The sequence below is a fragment of the Lineus longissimus genome, chromosome 2 (assembly GCF_910592395.1).
Source record: "Lineus longissimus chromosome 2, tnLinLong1.2, whole genome shotgun sequence".
NCBI classification, from domain to species: domain Eukaryota; kingdom Metazoa; phylum Nemertea; class Pilidiophora; order Heteronemertea; family Lineidae; genus Lineus; species Lineus longissimus.
Genome location: NC_088309.1, coordinates 19,909,986 through 19,930,926, shown reverse-complemented (window position 1 = coordinate 19,930,926; position 20,941 = coordinate 19,909,986). Strand labels below are relative to the sequence as shown.

Sequence of the window (20,941 nt, the reverse complement as noted above, 5' to 3'; positions counted from 1 at the left end):
ATTCCTGAATCTATAAAAAAAACAAGACTTAGATATTTGATATTTTACTTGAGGCCAGATACGAGATGATAGGGGTACGTTGTATATCTCATTACTTTTGTATTCCCATTCTGTTCGGATGGGGACACTACACAATTGATCTGACACGGGGTTCAGTCCAGTTTCGTTGTTTTTTGTTCCCAGGGATGTTCCCCCGATTCTATATGTTCCCTGGTCGGGTTCCCCGATACTAAGGGTTTTTTTTACATTCTATAGGGGAACATAGAACGCGGGAAATTTTGGAACCCGGGGAACAGGGATGACCCCATTTAGCCTCTTTTGTAAGGTCGATCGATTTCCTGGTACCAACTCCCCATGCATTAGTGCATTTCCTTGGCCGCATTCTCGTTTGCAAGATTGGTTTATTTGTCACCAGAGATAGGTATGATATTCCTTGCATTTCAGGGCAGTGTCGCGAAAGGTTACTTTATCGGTAACACACCTAATGAAATTAGCTTAGTATTGTTGTCATATCGGTTTTAATGGCAACAATGTTTAACCCCATATACAACGGGAAACAATGCAACTATAGTCGCTTTCCTTCCCAGGGGTACCGTTATGAACAATTTCTTCTAACGCGGCTTACCAGAGCTCATAGACCATGCATGAATTCGTCACATTGTCGCTCACTTTAATCGGTATGTTACACCCCCCCCCCCCCCTCCACGTCAGATTGTGTCTGAATTAATTCGGATAGTTTATTTTAATGGAAAAGCTGCGCGATAAATAAACCGCTGATTAAATTTGTCAACAATTCATAAACCACTCGGCGCTATTTCTGATTTGTCGGTAAAAAATGCAAAATAATTGTTTGAATCATTAACAACACTGAGTGCTCAATTCTGCTCCATTCCAGCAATTACGGCTTATTGGTTACTAGGCAAAGCTCTCGTCTGCGTCTTCATAATTTTCAATTTCATGTTATTAATACTTCAAGCTCGGTGTCATTTCCTAAATCAGACGTTGTTATATTGAGCGAGCTTAAAAAACCTTCCAAACATTAATGAGCGACAGCTCTTCCACAGAAGGCCAAAAAGCCATAACATCAAAAAATTATAATCGTGCCACGACAAAATCTTTGTCGTGGATACGAAAATAGAATACATGTTGTTTCGAAATAGACCCAGTGGCAGATTTAGCGCCACCAAGTGGGGCCTAATGGTATTAGGCTGCAGCAAATAGTGCTACAACTCAAGCAGAGCAGAGAGTTTAGTAATCAAGAGAGAAATTGGATAACATTGTTATCCATAACATTCTCACTCAGCAGATATTGAAAAATTAGACTGTTGATTTCTATGGTTCTTCGCAAAAGTGTGCACAGGCTGACCTAAATTGTACACCTACACGAAACCAATAAAAGTATAGTCCACTGTGTATACATCGCGTCAGTTCCCCTGTTTCGGAAGGCTTCCAATTTCAAACGGAATCATCTTGGCGGCTGAAAGACCGATGTCAGCCCCTGGAGATCGCTAAAAACCACGTCGTGTTTGGAATATCGGGTACTAAATAAAGGTTTCATATAGTGCTGCATCATCCATGCCATAATAGAGTTAGATCGATCAAACTAGCGTTTGGGGAGTTCTGGGAATGCCACTGAGAACGTCTAGGTAAATAAAGGATGTTGATGTATTGACATCTGGCTCAAGGGTGCCTCTCGCAATATACATGTTAATCAGATACGATCAGTACTTCGTTAGTGTTTCTAACCGCTTGCCTGGTGTGTGTCACAACTTTTACAACTTCTGCCAAAAACATTTGGAAAGAAGGCAGACAATAATCTGGAAAAGCTCCCCCCCCCAAGAATTACACTCAAAGGATGACGAAGACGTCATTTTCAAAACACCAAAAACTTGTTACTTCAAAGTAATAAGTTTCTGGATGGAAAACATTCATATCTACATGATTGTGTCCTGTCAAGCAATGATAAAAAAATGTAGCCGTGGGGGCTTTTGCTGCTTTTGTTACATTTTCCTTTCAACCAGACTGTCTGTAACAGTGAGATGAACATTAGCACTGGCGCGACATCAATGTAATACCATTTTGTAATTTGATTTGCCTCCAGCTGATGACGATGATTTGCAAGTGCTGCGGGGTACCTTTGGCGATGCTGTGTATTCCATTTAGCTATTAAATGCATCTGAGTGGTTTTCTGCCTTTTATTCCGTTTATACGCAAAGGCCGAACACGCCGCCATACGGCAACTTAGCAGGGTGACAGTTAAAGAGCAGTTTTCCTCCGTCAACACAAATCTGAGGATACGGATAAGAGTACATTGATGCATGGTGACTTCTAACCACTCACCGACGACGCCATCAAGTAGCACCGAATTTTATGGAGAAATGGCATTACTCTGCCACTTGGATTGATCCTCTGTTTTTTTACCGTGTGCTGCTTATTTCCGAACTTTCTGCGACCACCGACACTCCACATGTTCACTCCACATGTCCAACAAATATCGCCGAAATATTTGGAGGAATACGATATCGAATCTACAATCACAGATCGAGCGCGGTGCAGTCTTAAAGGGACAACTTTGGCATGAGAGATGTTGGTTTTTCATACAAAAGGCTTCTAGCTGGGCCGTGGCTTCTCCGAACAAGATCACTGTAAACCCACTAAACAGAGCATGCACTGGAACAGAATGTATTCGTAGGCCTGGCTAAATTCGCAAGCCACCTCCAAAACTGCCTCACATTACCGAAGCTGGATTACGCTCTCGTACAGCATTTTCTTCCATACTTTCTCCCTCCCTCTGTGTGCAGGACTTTCTCCCGCCCTCCCTCGTTATATTAGTTACTTATATTGACGTTCAACTCTTGCCACTCGCGGTTTCGCCTCGTGAGTCTAGATGTCGTCACTGATATTTCTGAACTGCGTTGGAAATCTTCACGTTTGCTGATCTTTGGTGGTATAAGTGGTACCAGAGAGCGGAGTATTTCCGGAGCTATAATAATAACATATGTAGTGAAGAAATCTGTGGGCCTTTCATCTTTTTGCGTAACTGGATGCAAATTTGGAAATTTTTGTCCGACTTCTACCGACCGTGTTCGACTCCCTGTTTATCCACAACATTTTTTTTCTCTTCACTGACTTTTTTTATTCATTCATGTACATGTACATACAGTTTTATTAGTATTATTAATATCAATATTATCAATATCATTGAGATTTTCATTTGCTGATGTAAAGGTCACCATAAGTTGGAATGATGCCATGCAATGCTCCACCTGACCACATGCCAGCTGAAAGTTCCTCTCGCGAGGTCATCTCCCTTCCCTCTTCTCTATATAGTATGTTCATTTCTAGAGGTGTTCAATGTTTGTTTGTTCCTAGGACAACATCCAAATTGCGTCCCTTTGTAGTTCCCAGGCTAGGCGTGGGGCAAATGATGGAATATATTCTGTGACGTCTTTAAAAAAAATAATATTTGCAAGAATATTCTGTAGTGTGCATCTAGAATCGGCCTATGAGTAATGGATATCACATCCCCCCCCCCCAACCCCCATCCCCCACCCGCCCTAAAGGAGTTGCTCTCCACATTACGCTGCTATGCTACATAGTACCGATATTCGGTTGACTAAAATAAATACCGGGGATGACAAGAATTCCACTTGGAATATCAATCCTACCTTGAGATGACTTGACAGGGATCTCTCTGAGATAATGATTTGATACCAATGTAAGACTCATTCGTCGAGATAACTGAAGCAATTTCCTTCTCTGTCAACCTTAACATTACAAAGTGATCTCTCTGGAACTGCCTTAAATTCCACAAGAGGTAATGGTCACTAAAGGGGCCATCTCAGTTCCACAAGAAATACATGTAGTGTGGCACTAAATCGATCGTCTCAAAATCCGCAAGAGATCATGGTGATGATGGAACCATTTCAACACCGACAAGTGACGATGTTCGCTACGGAGACCTCACACAACACGACCAAGCACAGCAGGGGCCATTTAAACGGAGACTATACTGTTAGGCCGGAGCAAATTGGACACGTTTTCACTCAGCGACTCGTTCTCGCAGTTCTACTTTGAATATGCCGGTACCGCAATAGACCCGGCATATATTAGAGGGATGTTGTGGAGTTAGGCACTGGTTTCACCCCCATTTTCACCAGTCACAGCCATTGCATGTTGTGTTGGTTGATTTCTTATAGACTGCTCATGCTTTGATTTCGTTTCCCACGTGAATGTACACAATGCGACCATGCCTCAATAGCAACTTCATCTCCTTCTTTCATCGACATTTCATCACGAGATCAAAGCTGCGTTCGATTGGATGGGAAACATGATGTTATACAAATGCAGGACCGAAAACCCCATCTCGTTTGACCTTATATCCCGCCTGTTTTTTGATAGATGACTAAAGTACAGGTGGTTATCAAAATATCTGTGCATGTATGTAACTTTCAGCTACTCTTCTCAAATGAGTGTCAAATATGGAAAATACTTACGTCTAAGTATTTATTTTGAAGGTCTATTTGATTATTTTTTTTATCGAATAAAAATACCATCCCAAAGATACATGTATATGTTGGGTGGCAATGCACAACCTGCTGTCCTTCGAATCAACACCACGTTGATTAAAAATCCACAAACGAGTAGCCTATTGTAGTGTATAGGATGAGCTGTTAAATCGTCAACGAGTCCAGCAACAGCATCTACCTGAGAAACCAAAAACCAATTACTGCGAAGTGATTACTAAGAGGTAATGGGTTTTGAGAGAAGCATGGGCTACTCATATCAGAATCTGCTAGGTAGACAAAATCACAAAATCAGGATCAGTGAGAAAAGATGGAGACTCCAGACTGAACTGGAAGAAAATGGTAATGGATGGCCCTTACTCAGCGGAGGCCATCTAATGTCATGTATATGGGATAAACATACTTACCAGTGACGTCTGTGGGGGCTCTTAGTCGCACCCCCACTAGAGACGCCTGTGGCAGCGTCCAGAATTCTAAAACGTCTGGGTTAAGAATGAACCGCACTGCAGTGTAAATGCACTGTGCGCCAATGAAGCCTCGGAAAGCGCCTCGCTTCCATTCGAATCTTTCAATCCATCAATCGTCGTTGCTTTCATGTATAGATTGGTCAAAGGAGTCAATGGAACCATTAACATCCTTTTGACGGTCCAGCAGAGGCAGCAAATTAACTTCATCAGCCCGAAGATTGAGATAGAGTTCTAACAAGTCGGACATTGATAAACTTCCAACTTGTTTTACGCCGGTGGAGCGGGCTGTGTCTGTATCGCTTATCCAGTTTATTACACCTTGGGGTCCCTTTTCGTCTGGGACTAAGTAACTTTTTTGGGCGCGTCCCCCTCGGAAACAAACACTTGTTTCTAATTTAAGCCCTTGGACGACCTTAAGTTTCTGGTCTCCCTCGTTTCCATGATGGCATGGCACCCTCCAAGTGAGGCTGCGTTACCCTTTCCCAAATTTCTTGATCTACCAACGTACGAAGTATCAAGACAGGGGATTTCTTCGTCCCGGGAACCGATCTGCCGAGAAACTGACTGACCTCTTCCTGCGACGTCATCAGTAACGGGTAAGATCGCGACCCTATAACTCGATGTCCGTGGACGTAGGCATCAAGAAACCAAGAATACACTTTGATATAACCACGCAGATGACAACATTTATACGAGACAAAGTAATTCCAATACATGTATTTGTTTATATTATTTTATTATATACAGATATGCGGAAAATACACATAATATAAATATGCTATTTACAAATCACAACGCGCTCCGAAATAGTATAAACATTACCGATTGAACACCAGCTAGCGCACTGTCTCGTAAACACCGGAGATCAACCCCGTTTGATCGTGTCATCTCAAGGAAGCAAACGAGTCACAAAGTTATTACAGTCTTTAAAGTCACAAGAAATTATCCATGCCCTAAAGTCATTGGTGTAAATCTGCCTACGACTGGGAATCACCCGGCACCCAACTAAAAGTGCCTCTTAATCTTTTTGTGAAATTCTCGTAGTCCTTTCTTGGAAGATTTTTTGTGAGTGCTAATTGCTGTAGTACTTCCTTGAAGTTCTGATAAGAGATATTTTTCGAATACTTCGCTGACATTTTCGCCGTTCCTAGCAGAACATTCAACGTACTTGTGTTGCATCTCGTTCTCAATGATGTTTCTTCTCACTCTCAGCTGCCTCTGCAGTTCCAAAGATTTGTCACAGCGTGTATCAGCTTTGTTGCCCACGATTATGACTGGGGGCATTTGAGTCCGTAATTCAAGGACTTCGTTCCGCAGATTCTTCATCTCAGTGAATGATGCCGTGTTGTTCAAGGCGAAAACGATGATGATGACATGCGCTCTCTGTATAGCTAGCCGCCGCATGGCAGGGAAGTTCTCCGAGCCTGTCGTGTCGATAATGTCTATCTCTAGCCGCTGGTTTCCTGCCACGAGCTTCTCTTTGTACAAGTCCTCGATGGTGGGATTGTGCTTGTGGTTGTGACTGCCATAGAAGAAGCGTCTCAGCAGGCTCGTCTTACCCACTGCGGCACCTCCGAGAACGGCAATTGTGTAGCTTTCATCATCAAACACAGGTTCTCGTGATGTCTTACGACTGCGTGAACCTCTTGGTCGGATTTTGAGAGCGTTGATTATATTTGCGATAACGGTTTCCATTTTAAGTTTAAAGTTGGCTGTACTTCTGCCTGTCACACGAGAGAATGTTTCCATTTCATTCGGAGTCTTCTTATATAGGCCTTTCCGTGGAAACAGCTAAACTCAGATTGGCTAGGTTGGTTTCAAACCGTAGTTCTGATTGGTGGATGTGTGGGGATATATCGATTGCCATTGGGGTCTTTTCTCGGGCCTTATTGCGTCATTTTTTAGCGATGCAATGCCAAGTGTCACACCTTTGCAGGCAAGACCACTTATGAATATTCATAGGTTGAAGGGTCGAGGCCTATCAATTAGACGAGTGCATGTTTTTAACTCTCAAGTACATATTTGGAGAGGTATTGAAAAAATATTTGTTGTGGCAAGTCTACAGATATAAAGAAATTATTTGATGAAAAAATTAATTTCGAATTTTGCTAATTTGGTAATAGGGGGTGTGTTTTGAGATTTTTCTGCCAGTTGGCTAAAAAAAGTGGAAATATCAATGTCTGTCTAATTTGTCGATTATAAAAAAATTTCCGTGGTCAACTACCAGTTTATTTTTCACCATTTGCTGCCCGAATGTCCGGAATATCATAACAAAATTTCAGATTCACAACCCCACGCAGTATTTGATGCGTCGCGGTCAAACATTGACAATTTAACTTCTAAAAGGCTTAAAAAATCAATTGTGGTCTTGTCTCCTCTATCTAAAAGAAAGAGGAGGTGATACAGGATATAGGCCGAGATGTTTCATAACACATGCCCACGCCTGATAAGGCTGGATTTTCTGGAACTCACCTCTTGACCGCATTTTCAGATGTATTGTGGCTACGAAGATATAAAGGGGATAGGATAGGCCTAGATGACATGCCCACGCCCAAGATGAACATTATGTTACCCGATTTGTCGGAACTCACTATTGAACATCGACCATGCTCATCAAAAAAGCTTTGGACCAAATAACAGCAAAACGTGTCCACTTCGGTGTTAGCCGATATGGTATTGCTTACTTCGTTTTCTTCACACTCGTATGATATCCTGCCATTGAACACGCGGCGTATGTTGAGAAGAGACCACCTCTACAAGTTCAGAATAACTGTTCTATGGTCAGACGGCTTGTACCTCTGTGACTTCACAGTGTGATAAATGCATGTAAGATCTTGATGAGCAACCTTATTCTGTGTCTCTGCTCTTATTTTCTGGCTAGTTAAGCTACATGTATACATGTATATTGGCATTGGATGAATACAGCAATCATCAATGAATTCCGAAGAAAGATCATGCCACGACAAAATTCTGTCGCGGATAACGAAAATAAAATAGTTTAGAATCAGGCCCCGGCAGTGGCCAATTTAGTGCCTCAACATGTGCCTGACGGTTAATGATATTTGGCTACCAACTTTGAAATATTCGTTGTCGAGAGCTATTTCAACTATACTATACGTCATGCTCGTGATATACTGCTTCTTTCATGCTTTTCCTATCACAGGGTGACGCTCAACCTGAGCTTTGCAAAGTCGTTTCTGTCATACCGTCTGTGATGGCTTTCGCAAGGATGATCAATGAACGCTTTTTAGTGGTAAATATCATAGACTGAGCGTAGAAGGCAGTTGCCCAGGGCCTGCATTATTAATTTCTCCTGACTGAATGGAGTTGACACATGCTAATTGATCCGCCGCCAACAGCTGGTAGCCTCATCTCATCTCCATCCTAGACATCTGAAGTTTGATCTCCGTTGGCAATGACTGTGTGAGCAGCTTAATTAATGAGGACTTTATCAGTAACGCATACGTTGTAACACTGAATGTTGGTTAACCAATATTTTGTATTTTTCGACTTGGAAATTATTCCATTATATCGTCGGTCTTTGGCCTTAAACGCTGCATTCCTGATACCATTGCCTAGATGCAATCTGTCACTATGATATACATGTAGTAAACGAATAAAACTGTTGTCTTCAGCGGCACCAACCCAGTGATCGACGTAGGCGTCCACAGCAGCGTGCACTCAAAGCATTGCTTTAATCTTAAGGTTTTTGAGCCCATTCTACAATGCTCCCGGCAGAAGGGATTGGTGGGACTCGGGAGTTTTTCCCGATTAAAAACCCTGGATCACACAAAGCTGTAGAAAAAAAAGGAAAAAGTATATATTGTGGTTGCATTTTAATCAACTAATATCACATGAGAAACTATAATATGTAGACGCAGGGTAACAATTCCATATTATATAAACGCATGAATCTATTAACGCCGTTATAAGCCAGGAAATGCATTTTCTTAAAGAGACAACCGTAATTTACTTATTACAGTATGCATGTACATGGAATTATTGGGACATAGGTATGTCCTTGAAGGGACAACAGAGAAAGGACGACAGCAGAATGATATAACGAAATATCTTTCGAGGATTTCAGAGTACTATAGAAAAAGGATTACTAATCCTGGGGTAGCCTTCGAGGCTGCCCTTTTACGAGGTGGCTTTTTCCCTCAAGCACTTCGCTGAAATACCACTATCGCTCCTAAAGATAAAATGCCGATCCGAGTCTGGGGAGTAGCGATGACAATGATGTGAGCACACAATAGAATGTCAGCGCATTTAGAAGATTAGTTGCGATTTATACAAGCGGATGAGATTGGTTGGGAGAGAGATATACGACTGACGCGATATGACCTATCATTCGAATGTTCTATCGGTTTCATCACGCGATCAAGCACAATCGAAATTGCAGATCTTTTAGTCCTCCGGCAACTGTTCGTGATGCATTGGATCGGTATATGCTATCGCCAAGCATGAGTGGCAAACAGTGGCTAATTACCCTTGCGACATTTGTTTTATCGCGTAGAACTTGCGGAAGGTTCCAAGGTTCAGTAAAGCTGACACGGACCCCGTTAGCGGATATCATTACTCTGTGTTAAGTGGTTTGATCTTTCCAATACCTCACTGTGGCAATAAGTCGTGTGGACTCAACCATCGAAGGTAGGATTATAATAAAGGACTGAATTCTCATCTAGAAATGAGTTGGAGCCAGAGCTACGCAGGAAATGCTTGATATCATGTTTTACTTTGTTAGTGGCGCAGGAATATCAACTTGATAACAATCTCTAGCACAAACCGGCAGTTTAGGTTTAAATGGGATGGGTGCTTATCACCATTGAATGAAGTGGAGCCGTACATGTAGTTGCGTACATTTCGAAAGAAAAGCTGGTGACATACATGTACAAGTTTCGGAAGAAGTAACCCGGTATTAACTCTGGAAGAGTGACCGGCTGTTTCAAATAAATTTTCTGAGGCGGCGTCTTATTTTGCGTTCAGCGGGTGAAATTCTGATTTCATCTTACGCTGGTAAGAAAAAAATCGTTGTTTCTCACCATATTTGGCAGGAATACATCAAGATAATATTTCCATCTGATAGGAATATAGCTTTATTTAAAACACCCGGCAGGAATATCAGTTCGATAATTATACAAATATGACATCGATTTTCTGTCTCGAGAGACTATTGACAGGATAATTGCTAAAAGCTTCTGTAAATGTCATATTGCGTCTAGAGGGAATAATAAAGCTTTGCAGCTGACGTCTCATTTTTCACGTTTGGATGGAATGGGTTGCACATTCGACCACTACATGTGACAGAATAGAAGATAAACGTGAGATGTTACGAGATCATTTCTCTTGGGGGTACTCTCTTGATTGACATCAATATCATGTCCGTCTAGGAGAAGATATCGCGTACTGTCACTGAAACAGAACCAAGTGCCCGGCTTTCTGTAGCGATAGACAACACCAAGTTTCTTTTCTATCAGGAATACCGTCAACTGTCATCAAGCCGACACCACGCTCTCTTTTCTTTCGGGAATGCCGTTAAGTGTTATCAAGACAACAAACACCACGGTCTTGGGAATAGCGTTAGCTGTTAGCAATATGTATTTTCTATTTGGAATGCCGTTTAAACGTTGATCAAGATATCACTACTTTTCTGACATTTCTATTGGAAATGACGTTAACTGCACCGTGAACTCATCTAAATAACAATTACTATATTTTCTCCGATTTGGAGAGTACCGTTTTGTGTCATACGGAATATCGTAGTACCAAACTTCAGCAATTTGTTCTGAAATAGAATAACTGTATAACTGCTGTCAAAGCTGCAAGTTCCCGAGCTCGTGATGGACCCTATGGATGTCATGTTCCCGCGGGTCAACCGGCCGCGGCGGCTCTCGTTGTCGTTGGATTCTTTCTTCGAGCAAGGTGACAACTTGTGGCACAATGTGGAGATTGAAGTGACCAGCCCAAGTCTGTGGACGAGAAGGAGGAGCAAAACGCTGTCGTCTGCTGAATTCCCTTCTGATGATGATGGGTAGGTTCATATAAAGGAATTACTTAGTTTTAGGTAGACCATTAAGTTTATTCCACTATGGAACCTCCCTAAAAAATCATATTCCCTTTTCAGGGTGGTAGGGCCTGTGGGCTGCTTCAGTAGTTAGCTTTCGTTATATCCCGTTCCGAACCAACCTGTCTTCCGAGAACGACCAACTTATGCATGACATCATCTCTTTTTCAGCATTTGTTCTCGGACGATGAAATAGTTATTTCTATTATTTGATTTAAAGAGTGTACATGTCCATGTACCACAAGTTTAATCACAGAGTCCATCGTGGACTTTTTGGCCGGGATATCGGATGCGCTTCTTGACTTTCACCATAGTGTAACCAGAGTCTTTCAAATAATAAATATTTGAAAGACTCTGGTGTAACTGAACGCATATTTTCGATTAATCAGTATCTGATTAGTAATAGGGATTTTGATAATGATCCTCCTGATATGAGATCATTAGAACCTGGAGGTCTATATTGGCCGCATAGCGTATACTATGGACATGGCATACGTTTCCATGGCAACAGTAGCAACGAGACGAGCGGAAGTTGCCGTTATGTCTGTGACGCGAGATCGAAATCGATTTTACACTGATTTTCTTTTTGTCGGATTGAAAATGACTAACGCGCCCCGCGATTTTTGTCGCTGCGATGAGTTATGAAAAGGTCGTTCGTTTGCCTATAAACGTGGTAATCGCTGGGGTTGATATTGATGGCGACCACCGCGGTTCTTGACGCTGCTTCCTGCGATAACTACTGCAAACGAGAGCTTTTCGTAGCATGCTGATCAGTCATGATCGCATGTATAGCAGTGAATATCGCTTGTTTGTCGACGCTTTGCGGACAAGGGTAATTACGAGTATGTTTTAAATCTCGGCAATTCGATTAAAAAAATGTTCATTAAATGGCGAGTTACGCATCAGCGCATATGCCGTCGCCTCTTATCATTTTTACTGCCATGCAGATTTAGTGTCTTTTTTCTATGCAGCACATTTTCCCTAAAAAGCCTACGTCGATCAGTTTGAAGTTTCGCAATCCGTGGACGAACGGCGAAGTGCGTTACGAAGGGCCGTGTGGTGCCATCAAGCCCCGGTCTGTTGGATTAGGCGGTTTTCGCAAGCCCCCGAAACGTCAACGCGAACGCCTATCCCATTGTTCAACATAGTTATCAAGAGGTCGAAAAAGGCGCCCATGTTGGCGTTCTGGAGACTTTGCGAAAAACCCCGTCTATTAATTGACGCCACACTCGTAAGTCGTCTTACAGTGCCTAGTTGTGCCTGGGTGAATCTGGAATATTTTGTTTAAAACTTCGATAAAATATATACATATACGTCATCCGTCGCTCTTCGTAAGGATTGCGAAGCCTGCCCATCTGACATAACGTCATTGCAATCAGAAATTGACGGATCCAGAAAAAAACCAATGGTCTCCAGTCTTTGATCATCCAACCTCAGAATACATACATATACACCACAAAGGTTGGTCATCTTGTGTATATCTGTGATCACAATGCACGAAAGTCTTTATCAATAGATCAAAAATGGATATGCAATAATTTATTTTCACTCCGAACGTCAATGCATGGATAGCTCAGAAATGTTGTCCCGCCCACGGCATATGAAGTAATTAAATGAGAAATGCGAGAAAATTGGTATTTGAGTGTTTACTCTTTATTCACATTTATAAGCTTAATTTGAAGGCGTACGTGTATAAAGTATTCATGCTGTGCATTGGTTACAGTGAACATTTCTGTGGGCTTTAAGTCCGTTCTTCACAAGTTCGTGGTTACAGTCACTGTTAGCTCGATATACATATAGTAAACAGTGATTCATGTGTCGGCGACGTCGAGTCTATTCATCAGAGCTATTCTTTCATGTTGAAACCAATGTTTAAAGCAAGAAACGAATACCTGCCTCTGACCTTATGGCAGTGAAAATAGAGTCCTGGTATATTGTAGCGCTCGTATGCCATCGGCATGATCTCACTACATCAAAGTGTGACAAATAGAAAATATACATGGTTTGTTTGTAGCAACAGCAGCTATGTTGTGCATGATCTTTAGTCACATTTGGAAATAACACCAGGAGAGACTGCATTTGGGATCTCGGTGAGCCCACATGTAATGATTTGACCCGACAGTGACATTTGTGTGCTCCTGTTCCTTTTACATACTTTTGATGAGAAGTCGATCATTTCGGACGGAATTGTTCTGGAAACATAGGAGAAGGGATCAAGCGATGTCTGTCCACCTATGGATCGAGTACCAAAAAAAACATCGTAAAATTTCAGAAGAAATCAGCTGGAGTTAAGAGAGCGTGGCGCGCTTTTCAAAATCCAAAATTTCCAAAATTTCTTATAAGCGTTGTGAACTTTTTCAAATGTCTTCTCGAATATATCATTTGGTCATCACTAAGACCACTAATCGTAACATTTTACGACCATAAAAAATATAAATCCGTATCCCTTGTGTACGATATTCTTACGAGTGGAAGGGGGGTATGGCGAATATCTGCATGGCGTTTTCTGAAATTTTATAATGTTTTTGATCCCTTATGATATCAATAATGGCAATACTCATTAAGTGACATCTTCCAAGATATTTACGCTGTTCGAATTTAACATGGATACCATGAATGGACTTTGGCTAAACTGGTAAGGTTCACGTTTTTAACATTGTCTACGAAATATTTCTTTATGGGGGGGGGGGGCTATAGGCAGGAGCTTGTTGATCAAATTCAGGATCTCAAAGTACTGGACTGCTCAGGAGCATGGGTATGCAGGGGGTAGCTAGCGTTTAGGTCAGGGGAGGGGGGCAATTGATGGGGTATTAAAAAGACACCAAAGACACAATTAAAAAAAAACTTTCGATCAAAACACGTGTTTTGGTGGGATGTTCAGGTATCACGCTGATTTTTTTCTTTTTTCACACATTCCAATTTATTTCTTAGAATAGCGCGTCGTGATATCCGTCATCAAAATGGCACCTTGTATAGTGTATAGTGTGCCAACTGCAATTGTTGCGAGAGATACCAATAAATCACTTGGTGTAACTTAATCCTGGCCCATCTGACTTAGTCTCCCTTTGAATGTCAAACTGCTAAACATCCACTTTTGTGTTATCATTGGAATTTATCTGGAATAGTTTAATACACTTTGAAGAGTCTTTTGCTGCTGCTGCGGCTGTTAGATACAGATTCGTAACTATCCTATAGCTTCAGATCATACCACTATATGGATTATCACAGTACACTTGAATTGAATTGAATTGAAATTTACACTTGTATACCGCAAAATCTCAAATGAATTTGCTCTATGCGGTGCTTTGAAATTGTTATATTACAGGAAAGAAAAATGTCTGATTATACACATTTATTAGGGTTCACCCTTTCTTTTTTAATATCTGATTCGGCATTTTGGCTGGGTCGCGTTTTTCATCCATCAGAAGGCCGAGACAATTATTGTGAAGGTGTTTTGTACGAGCCTCATTGATTCAGCCTGAAATATATCCTTCCAATGGTATCTTCCTGTCGTGGGCGCGTGGTGGGATACACCCCCTCCAATTACTCCGGCGCTTTGCATGCTAGCGCTAGACAGATGGCAAATATAATGTGCATGAGAACGTGTTATTGACAAACCCCCGGCGCCGCCCTCAATCCCTTTCCGGGTACCCATCTCTTGGTTACAGTTTCCCATGAATAACGACCTGAAGATTTTCCAGTCGAAGAGTTTCGTGCTATCACTGGTACCTCATCCTATAAAAGCTTGCACAGTGTAATACAAACGTAGAATGATGGGTTCACTCATTTAGCAGTAATGACAACTTATCTGGTACTGTAGTTCATACTGCATCAACTGTGAAATTAGTAAAAATATTAGTAAAAGTAACCATTAATATGTTGTTCTAAACAAAAGTAGTGAAAAATAACAATTAATTTAAAAACGGTTAAGACTTACTACTTTGATGCTAAATCTACAAATTATTTCAAAGTCGGGGCCATAGGAACTACCAGAGAGTAGTAAAAGATACTATAAAATGTGTGTTAATATAGGTTGCATTTGATTCGGCTTAGCTGAATTTCCGATATGATAATAATTGTTGTGTAAGTGCTGACCTGCATGCATGCCTCTCGTCTAACATGTTTAATAAGGAGACGGGATTAGTATTACTCTTCGTGCCTATAGGTTTAATCATCGAAGCAGAGTCAGCCTCTTCGGTCGGCAGCCTGTCGATATTTCTCAAGGTCAGGCCAATGTTTCATGTAGATTAACGTCAGATATCATAACAGCGAGATTTCGAAACCTTTTTCATTGAGATGTGATATAATCTTCGTGTTGCTAGAGTCTCCAATAACCTCCTTGCCTCACTCCTGGGAATTTGTGAAAACCGACGCCGTAGTGCTACATGTACACTGACTACAGTCTTGGATGATTCAGTGGAATAATGTAGGCATTGAGGAATAACGCGTAAATCATTGGCGCATCTTATTGTTATTGGCAAGAAACTATATCTATACGGCAACTCACCTACCCGATGTTGTTCCAATTTTGTCGCGATTCTGACGAATTTTCGAGTTGGGGGTGATTCGGCATGGGTTATTGTGCACGCTCAGGATTATCTGGATGAACTGTGGATTATCTTTGAGCACTTTGATAGTTTATCGTAAGAGTTGTTTGATAATAACTTGGTGTGCTGTTTGTCTTCGATGGCGATGATTATTTCAATAATGTAGCTTGCTTTGCTGTTGATAGATCTTTCATCACTTCGTGTATGGCGGTGATAATGATCACTGGGTTAGCTATTGACTTCGTGCATGGTGAGGTTTATTATAATGATAATTGGGTTAGCTATTGTTAGATCTTTAATTACATGTACATCGCCGTGCACGGTGAGGTTTATTATCATGATAACTGGGTAAGCCGTTGATAGGTTTTCCATCACTTCGTGCACTGGTGAAGATTATTGTATTGATAGCTGGGTAAGCCGTTGATAGGTTTTTCATCACTTCGTGCACTGGTGAGAATTATTGATATGATAGCTGGGTAAGCCGTTGATAGGTTTTCCATCACTTCGTGCACTGGTGAAGATTATTGTATTGATAGCTGGGTAAGCCGTTGATAGGTTTTCCATCACTTCGTGCACTGGTGAAGATTATTGTATTGATAGCTGGGTAAGCCGTTGATAGGTTTTCCATCACTTCGTGCACTGGTGAAGATTATTGTATTGATAGCTGGGTAAGCCGTTGATAGGTTTTCCATCACTTCGTGCACGGTGAGGATTATTGTTATGATAGCTGGGTAAGCCGTTGATAGGTTTTCCATCACTTCGTGCACGGTGAGGATTATTGTTATGATAGCTGGGTAAGCCGTTGATAGGTTTTCCATCACTTCGTGCACTGGTGAAGATTATTGTATTGATAGCTGGGTAAGCCGTTGATAGGTTTTCCATCACTTCGTGCACGGTGAGAATTATTGTTATGATAGCTGGGTAAGCCGTTGATAGGTTTTCCATCACTTCGTGCACGGTGAGGATTATTGTATTGATAGCTGGGTAAGCCGTTGATAGGTTTTCCATCACTTCGTGCACTGGTGAAGATTATTGTATTGATAGCTGGGTAAGCCGTTGATAGGTTTTTCATCACTTCGTGCACTGGTGAGAATTATTGATATGACAGCTGGGTAAGCCGTTGATAGGTTTTCCATCACTTCGTGCACTGGTGAAGATTATTGTATTGATAGCTGGGTTTGCTGTTGATAGGTTTTTCATCACTTCGTGCACTGGTGAGAATTATTGATATGATAGCTGGGTAAGCCGTTGATAGGTTTTCCATCACTTCGTGCACTGGTGAAGATTATTGTATTGATAGCTGGGTAAGCCGTTGATAGGTTTTTCATCACTTCGTGCACTGGTGAGAATTATTGATATGATAGCTGGGTAAGCCGTTGATAGGTTTTGCATCACTTCGTGCACTGGTGAAGATTATTGTATTGATAGCTGGGTAAGCCGTTGATAGGTTTTCCATCACTTCGTGCACTGGTGAAGATTATTGTATTGATAGCTGGGTTTGCTGTTGATAGGTTTTCCATCACTTCGTGCACTGGTGAAGATTATTGTATTGATAGCTGGGTAAGCCGTTGATAGGTTTTCCATCACTTCGTGCACTGGTGAAGATTATTGTATTGATAGCTGGGTTTGCTGTTGATAGGTTTTTCATCACTTCGTTCACTGGTGAAGATTATTGCAATGACAGCTGGGTTAGCTGTTGAAAATTCTTTGATGACTTCGTGTATGGTGAGAATTATTGAGATGATAGCTCTGGGTTAGCTGTTGAAGTTGAAAGGATTAGCGAGATGTTGATCTCTATGTTTAAATTTGCACCGTCTCGGGCACAGGCCGCAGACGTGATCATGATGCTGAGTTTGATAACAAAAGGGAAATTACAAGTATTGAGCCAGTGATTACCGGTAATTATTTGGTCAACAAATATATACAGCGTCACTTGTTTTCGCGCTTGTCATGGTTACGTGCACCAGTTTACATAATAGATGAGACATTATCAAACAACGTCTCGTTATATGATGAATGAGACGTTCTCTGGTGATAACGAGACCATGCATACTGTCCGCAGTTCACACGAGATCAATGCCCGGTCATGTCTGCAGCTGATTTTCGGGTCAGACAGCCAATGCCACGGGTCAAAAATGGGTCGCAGAGGAGAGAAGCAAGGGCTGCCCAAGTTTGAGATCGAAGACACTGGCCACAATCGTTTAAAAGTGCCAGGGTAGGTTATGCCGTCGATCATTTTAATTGTCTTTTTTCAATTGTTTACCTCGATTATTTATGTTTTCTTTCAGCTGCCGCTCCACCTCCTCTTTAATAGCTCCAATACCAAGCTCCCAATTATACACGTCCTTCACCAGTTCCCCCAAAATCCCGATTCCCATGCGCTAACTCGAAAGTTTCTCTATATCTTTCCAGGTCTTTATACCAGAGGCTAAATGGATGTGGCCATAAGATGGAATCTGTGAAGGATTGGGTCCTGAACAAGTGCAAAGTCGTACTCAACGAGGATAAAAATGGGGTGGAACACATGGGCAAGGCGCATCCTTTCGTCACTCCGCAAAACATACCCGAGTTTCGGATCCCGCGCCAAACTGAGCATCGGCTCAGCGTGGAACAGTACTGCGATGACGTCAGTGCTTCAAGCGGGAGCGTCCCGTGCTCTCCGATGCGCACTCCCGCCCAGTCTCCTCCAGGGTCGCCAGACAATGGCGGCGGGTTATTCGGCCTCGGGAGATTCATCAAATCGGCCCCAGTTTCGCCGATGAACCTCCCAAAAAAGTGTTTCGGCGAGGAGCATGCTTACTCCGTCGAAGAAGTCATACATCCGGGCACGAATGCTGATCCACATTCCTCGGCTGCCATGAGCTTATCACACTTTAAGACTCAGACCTCGTACGGCTTCGAAACACTCACGCAGAATCCGCACACTCGACGTAAGGAATCTCTGTTCCACCCGGAAGATGACGTGACAAGTCCTTCGACAACTCCATCTCTTTTCCGTCGATCAACGCGAAGGAAGGGCAACTCGACCACGAACCGCGATGATGCAGCAAAGATTACCGCAAATATGTTATCAGTGGATGCTGCGGCTGATTATTTTGACGGCGTTGATGCCTCGGTGTTCAAGCGTGATCAGCGACGCGGGTCGCGCAGACGGAATCTTTCCAATGTCGTGTCTCCGTTGGCAATGCTGACGCCAATGGGAGATCCTGCTGCAGCGAACCCGAGTCCTCGCCTCGTTCGATCACATTCCTCCTGCTCCTCGACTCGGAGCTCTCCGGAGCGCCGGAAAAGTTTCCGGAACCGGGCGAAAAGTGACCCGAGAAATGACGCGATCATTGTGGATACTAGCAATCACAAGCGAACCTCGTCAGTCCCTAGAACTAGTGAACGCAAACCTAGCAATATACATTTAGAAGTGAGATGTGATTCCATGTCTGAGTGTAGCTCAAACGAAAATAGTCCCAACATCCGCCGGAGTAGCCGGGTATCCTCGAATTCCTTAGATGCGTCCCTTAAGCGGAACCTGCAGTGCTACGATGCAGAACTGACGCCCAGTCATTCACAGAGTTCCGGTCTCTCCTCCTCGTGTTCCTGTCAAAGCCTGAACAGGATTATCAACCCGTGTGCAGAATTTGGCGAAGTTAAGTTTTCAGTGCAGTATTCACAGAAACATAAGCATCTACGCGTATTACTAATTAGAGCAGAGAATTTAGCTGTAGGGAATAGGAGCGACCGCGCGATTAATGCCTATGCAAAGGTGTGTCTTATGCCCGGGAAAGTTCAGAAGCAATCATCCAATGTTATCAAGCACACGAGAGACCCTGTCTATGACGAGGAGTTTTACTTTCATGGTATCAATCTCGATGAACTACGGAATATGCGCCTCAGGATTAAGATGTTCAACAAGTGTCGTAATCTGCGAGGACATGAGCTGATTGGTGAGGCCCAGGCGAGCCTTGGGCCCTTTGACCTTACAAGGGAGTGCAGGATGTGGAAGAATTTGGAAAGGAAGGGCGACTCGGACGTAAGTAACGCAAAAAAGCAAATGGATCAATGGTAGTGGCCTCATTTTGTTTGTTACACTTTTCTTTACAAATAGTGTTTTTTATTCATAAATAATAATCTTGATAATCTTGTGCGAATCAAAAAAATATAAGGACACGTAGAAACAACATTGACAAACTCAATACAACTGACGAACTGAAGACAATGTTTACAGGGATGATGATAGTGTAGTTAATTGTTAAGAGCTAATTTGACAAGTGCGGGTGAGGGTGAGGTGTTTGTATTAACACTTCATTTAACTCTGCTTTTGATGTCTCGCACCAAATGATAACTATTCGACAGCGACCACAAAGTGCTGACAGATAAAACGTGAGGGCAAATACTTGGGTGATTGCCAGACAGCCTTGCAACCTGTGGCACGTGTAGAAAGGTTGATAGAAAGTCCGGGACAGATGATTCTATTATGCATTGTCAATTTCCGTCCGAGGTATTGACGGTCCTGGTCTCTATAGAATCATATCCATAAGGGACGTACACTTTTAAGGGCCGGGAGACTGCTACACTAGCTAGATTTTATGTATACTAATCTGGTACACCGCCTCCTTGCTGTAGGTGGAGGTGCCGATAGCGTCGGTCTGGTCTGGTCTGATCATGGCGAGTTAATTTAAACTTGACTATATTCGTGCATGTGTGTGGATCCAAAGCACTCCTCCGAAGACAAAACCAGTGCCTGAAAAAAAGAAATGATGGGGTCGAAGTCAGCACGCATTGGCCACTTTCCTGAGCATTCGGGACATCCGGTAGTCTTTCGGTCATCAAGAGGCTTCTCGGCGATGCTTTCAGAATAGAACAGAATTAGAGGTAATGGCTTCATGACCCGATTGGGTCTTGAAGGCATGATGGATTATTCCGGTTGGCAAATGCTTGCTCCTGCTGGTAGTCACAAGTTGCTGTTTGACTGACTCGAGGAAAGAAGTGAACGCCTGTTCCCGTCTATTGCACCATGAAATGTTGTTGTTTTTTGTTGTTCTAGGAGCTCGGATACCTCCAGGTCAGCCTCAGCTTCGAACCCAAATCTGAACGTTTGTCGGTGACTATCATCCAAGCCATAAATCTGCCAAAGCATAACCTACGGGGAGCGCCTGGTAGGTGATTCGCAATATTATTCTCATCATGGCTTTGTCTTCGATTGACTGACGTCAAATGAGAGGCATTGTGATGAAATAATGCAACAAGTGATGTTTTGAAATCTGTGCACTATTTTCGGCTAGGAAACATCCGTGGTGTGATTATCAACTTCAACAATTCAATGCTTCTGATTCGAAAAAAGAA

General features: G+C 42.4%; 2 protein-coding genes across 3 annotated transcripts in view; one reads left to right on the top strand and one right to left on the bottom strand.

Moving 5' to 3' along the window:
- Positions 1-20,941, top strand: part of LOC135483736 (C2 calcium-dependent domain-containing protein 4C-like) — a 34,509-nt gene that overhangs the window by 10,547 nt on the left and 3,021 nt on the right. For both annotated transcript variants that reach the window (XM_064764752.1, XM_064764753.1), the window contains 2 exons: positions 18,017-19,628; positions 20,643-20,754. In XM_064764752.1, the coding sequence (XP_064620822.1) occupies positions 18,054-19,628; positions 20,643-20,754 (1,687 nt within the window). In that variant the 5' untranslated portion in view covers positions 18,017-18,053. The remainder of the gene's footprint in view (positions 1-18,016; positions 19,629-20,642; positions 20,755-20,941) is intronic.
- LOC135482988 (GTP-binding protein Di-Ras1-like) lies at positions 5,999-6,688 on the bottom strand. Its single transcript, XM_064763474.1, has one exon. The coding sequence runs from the start codon at positions 6,686-6,688 to the stop codon at positions 5,999-6,001; it is 690 nt and encodes a 229-aa protein (XP_064619544.1).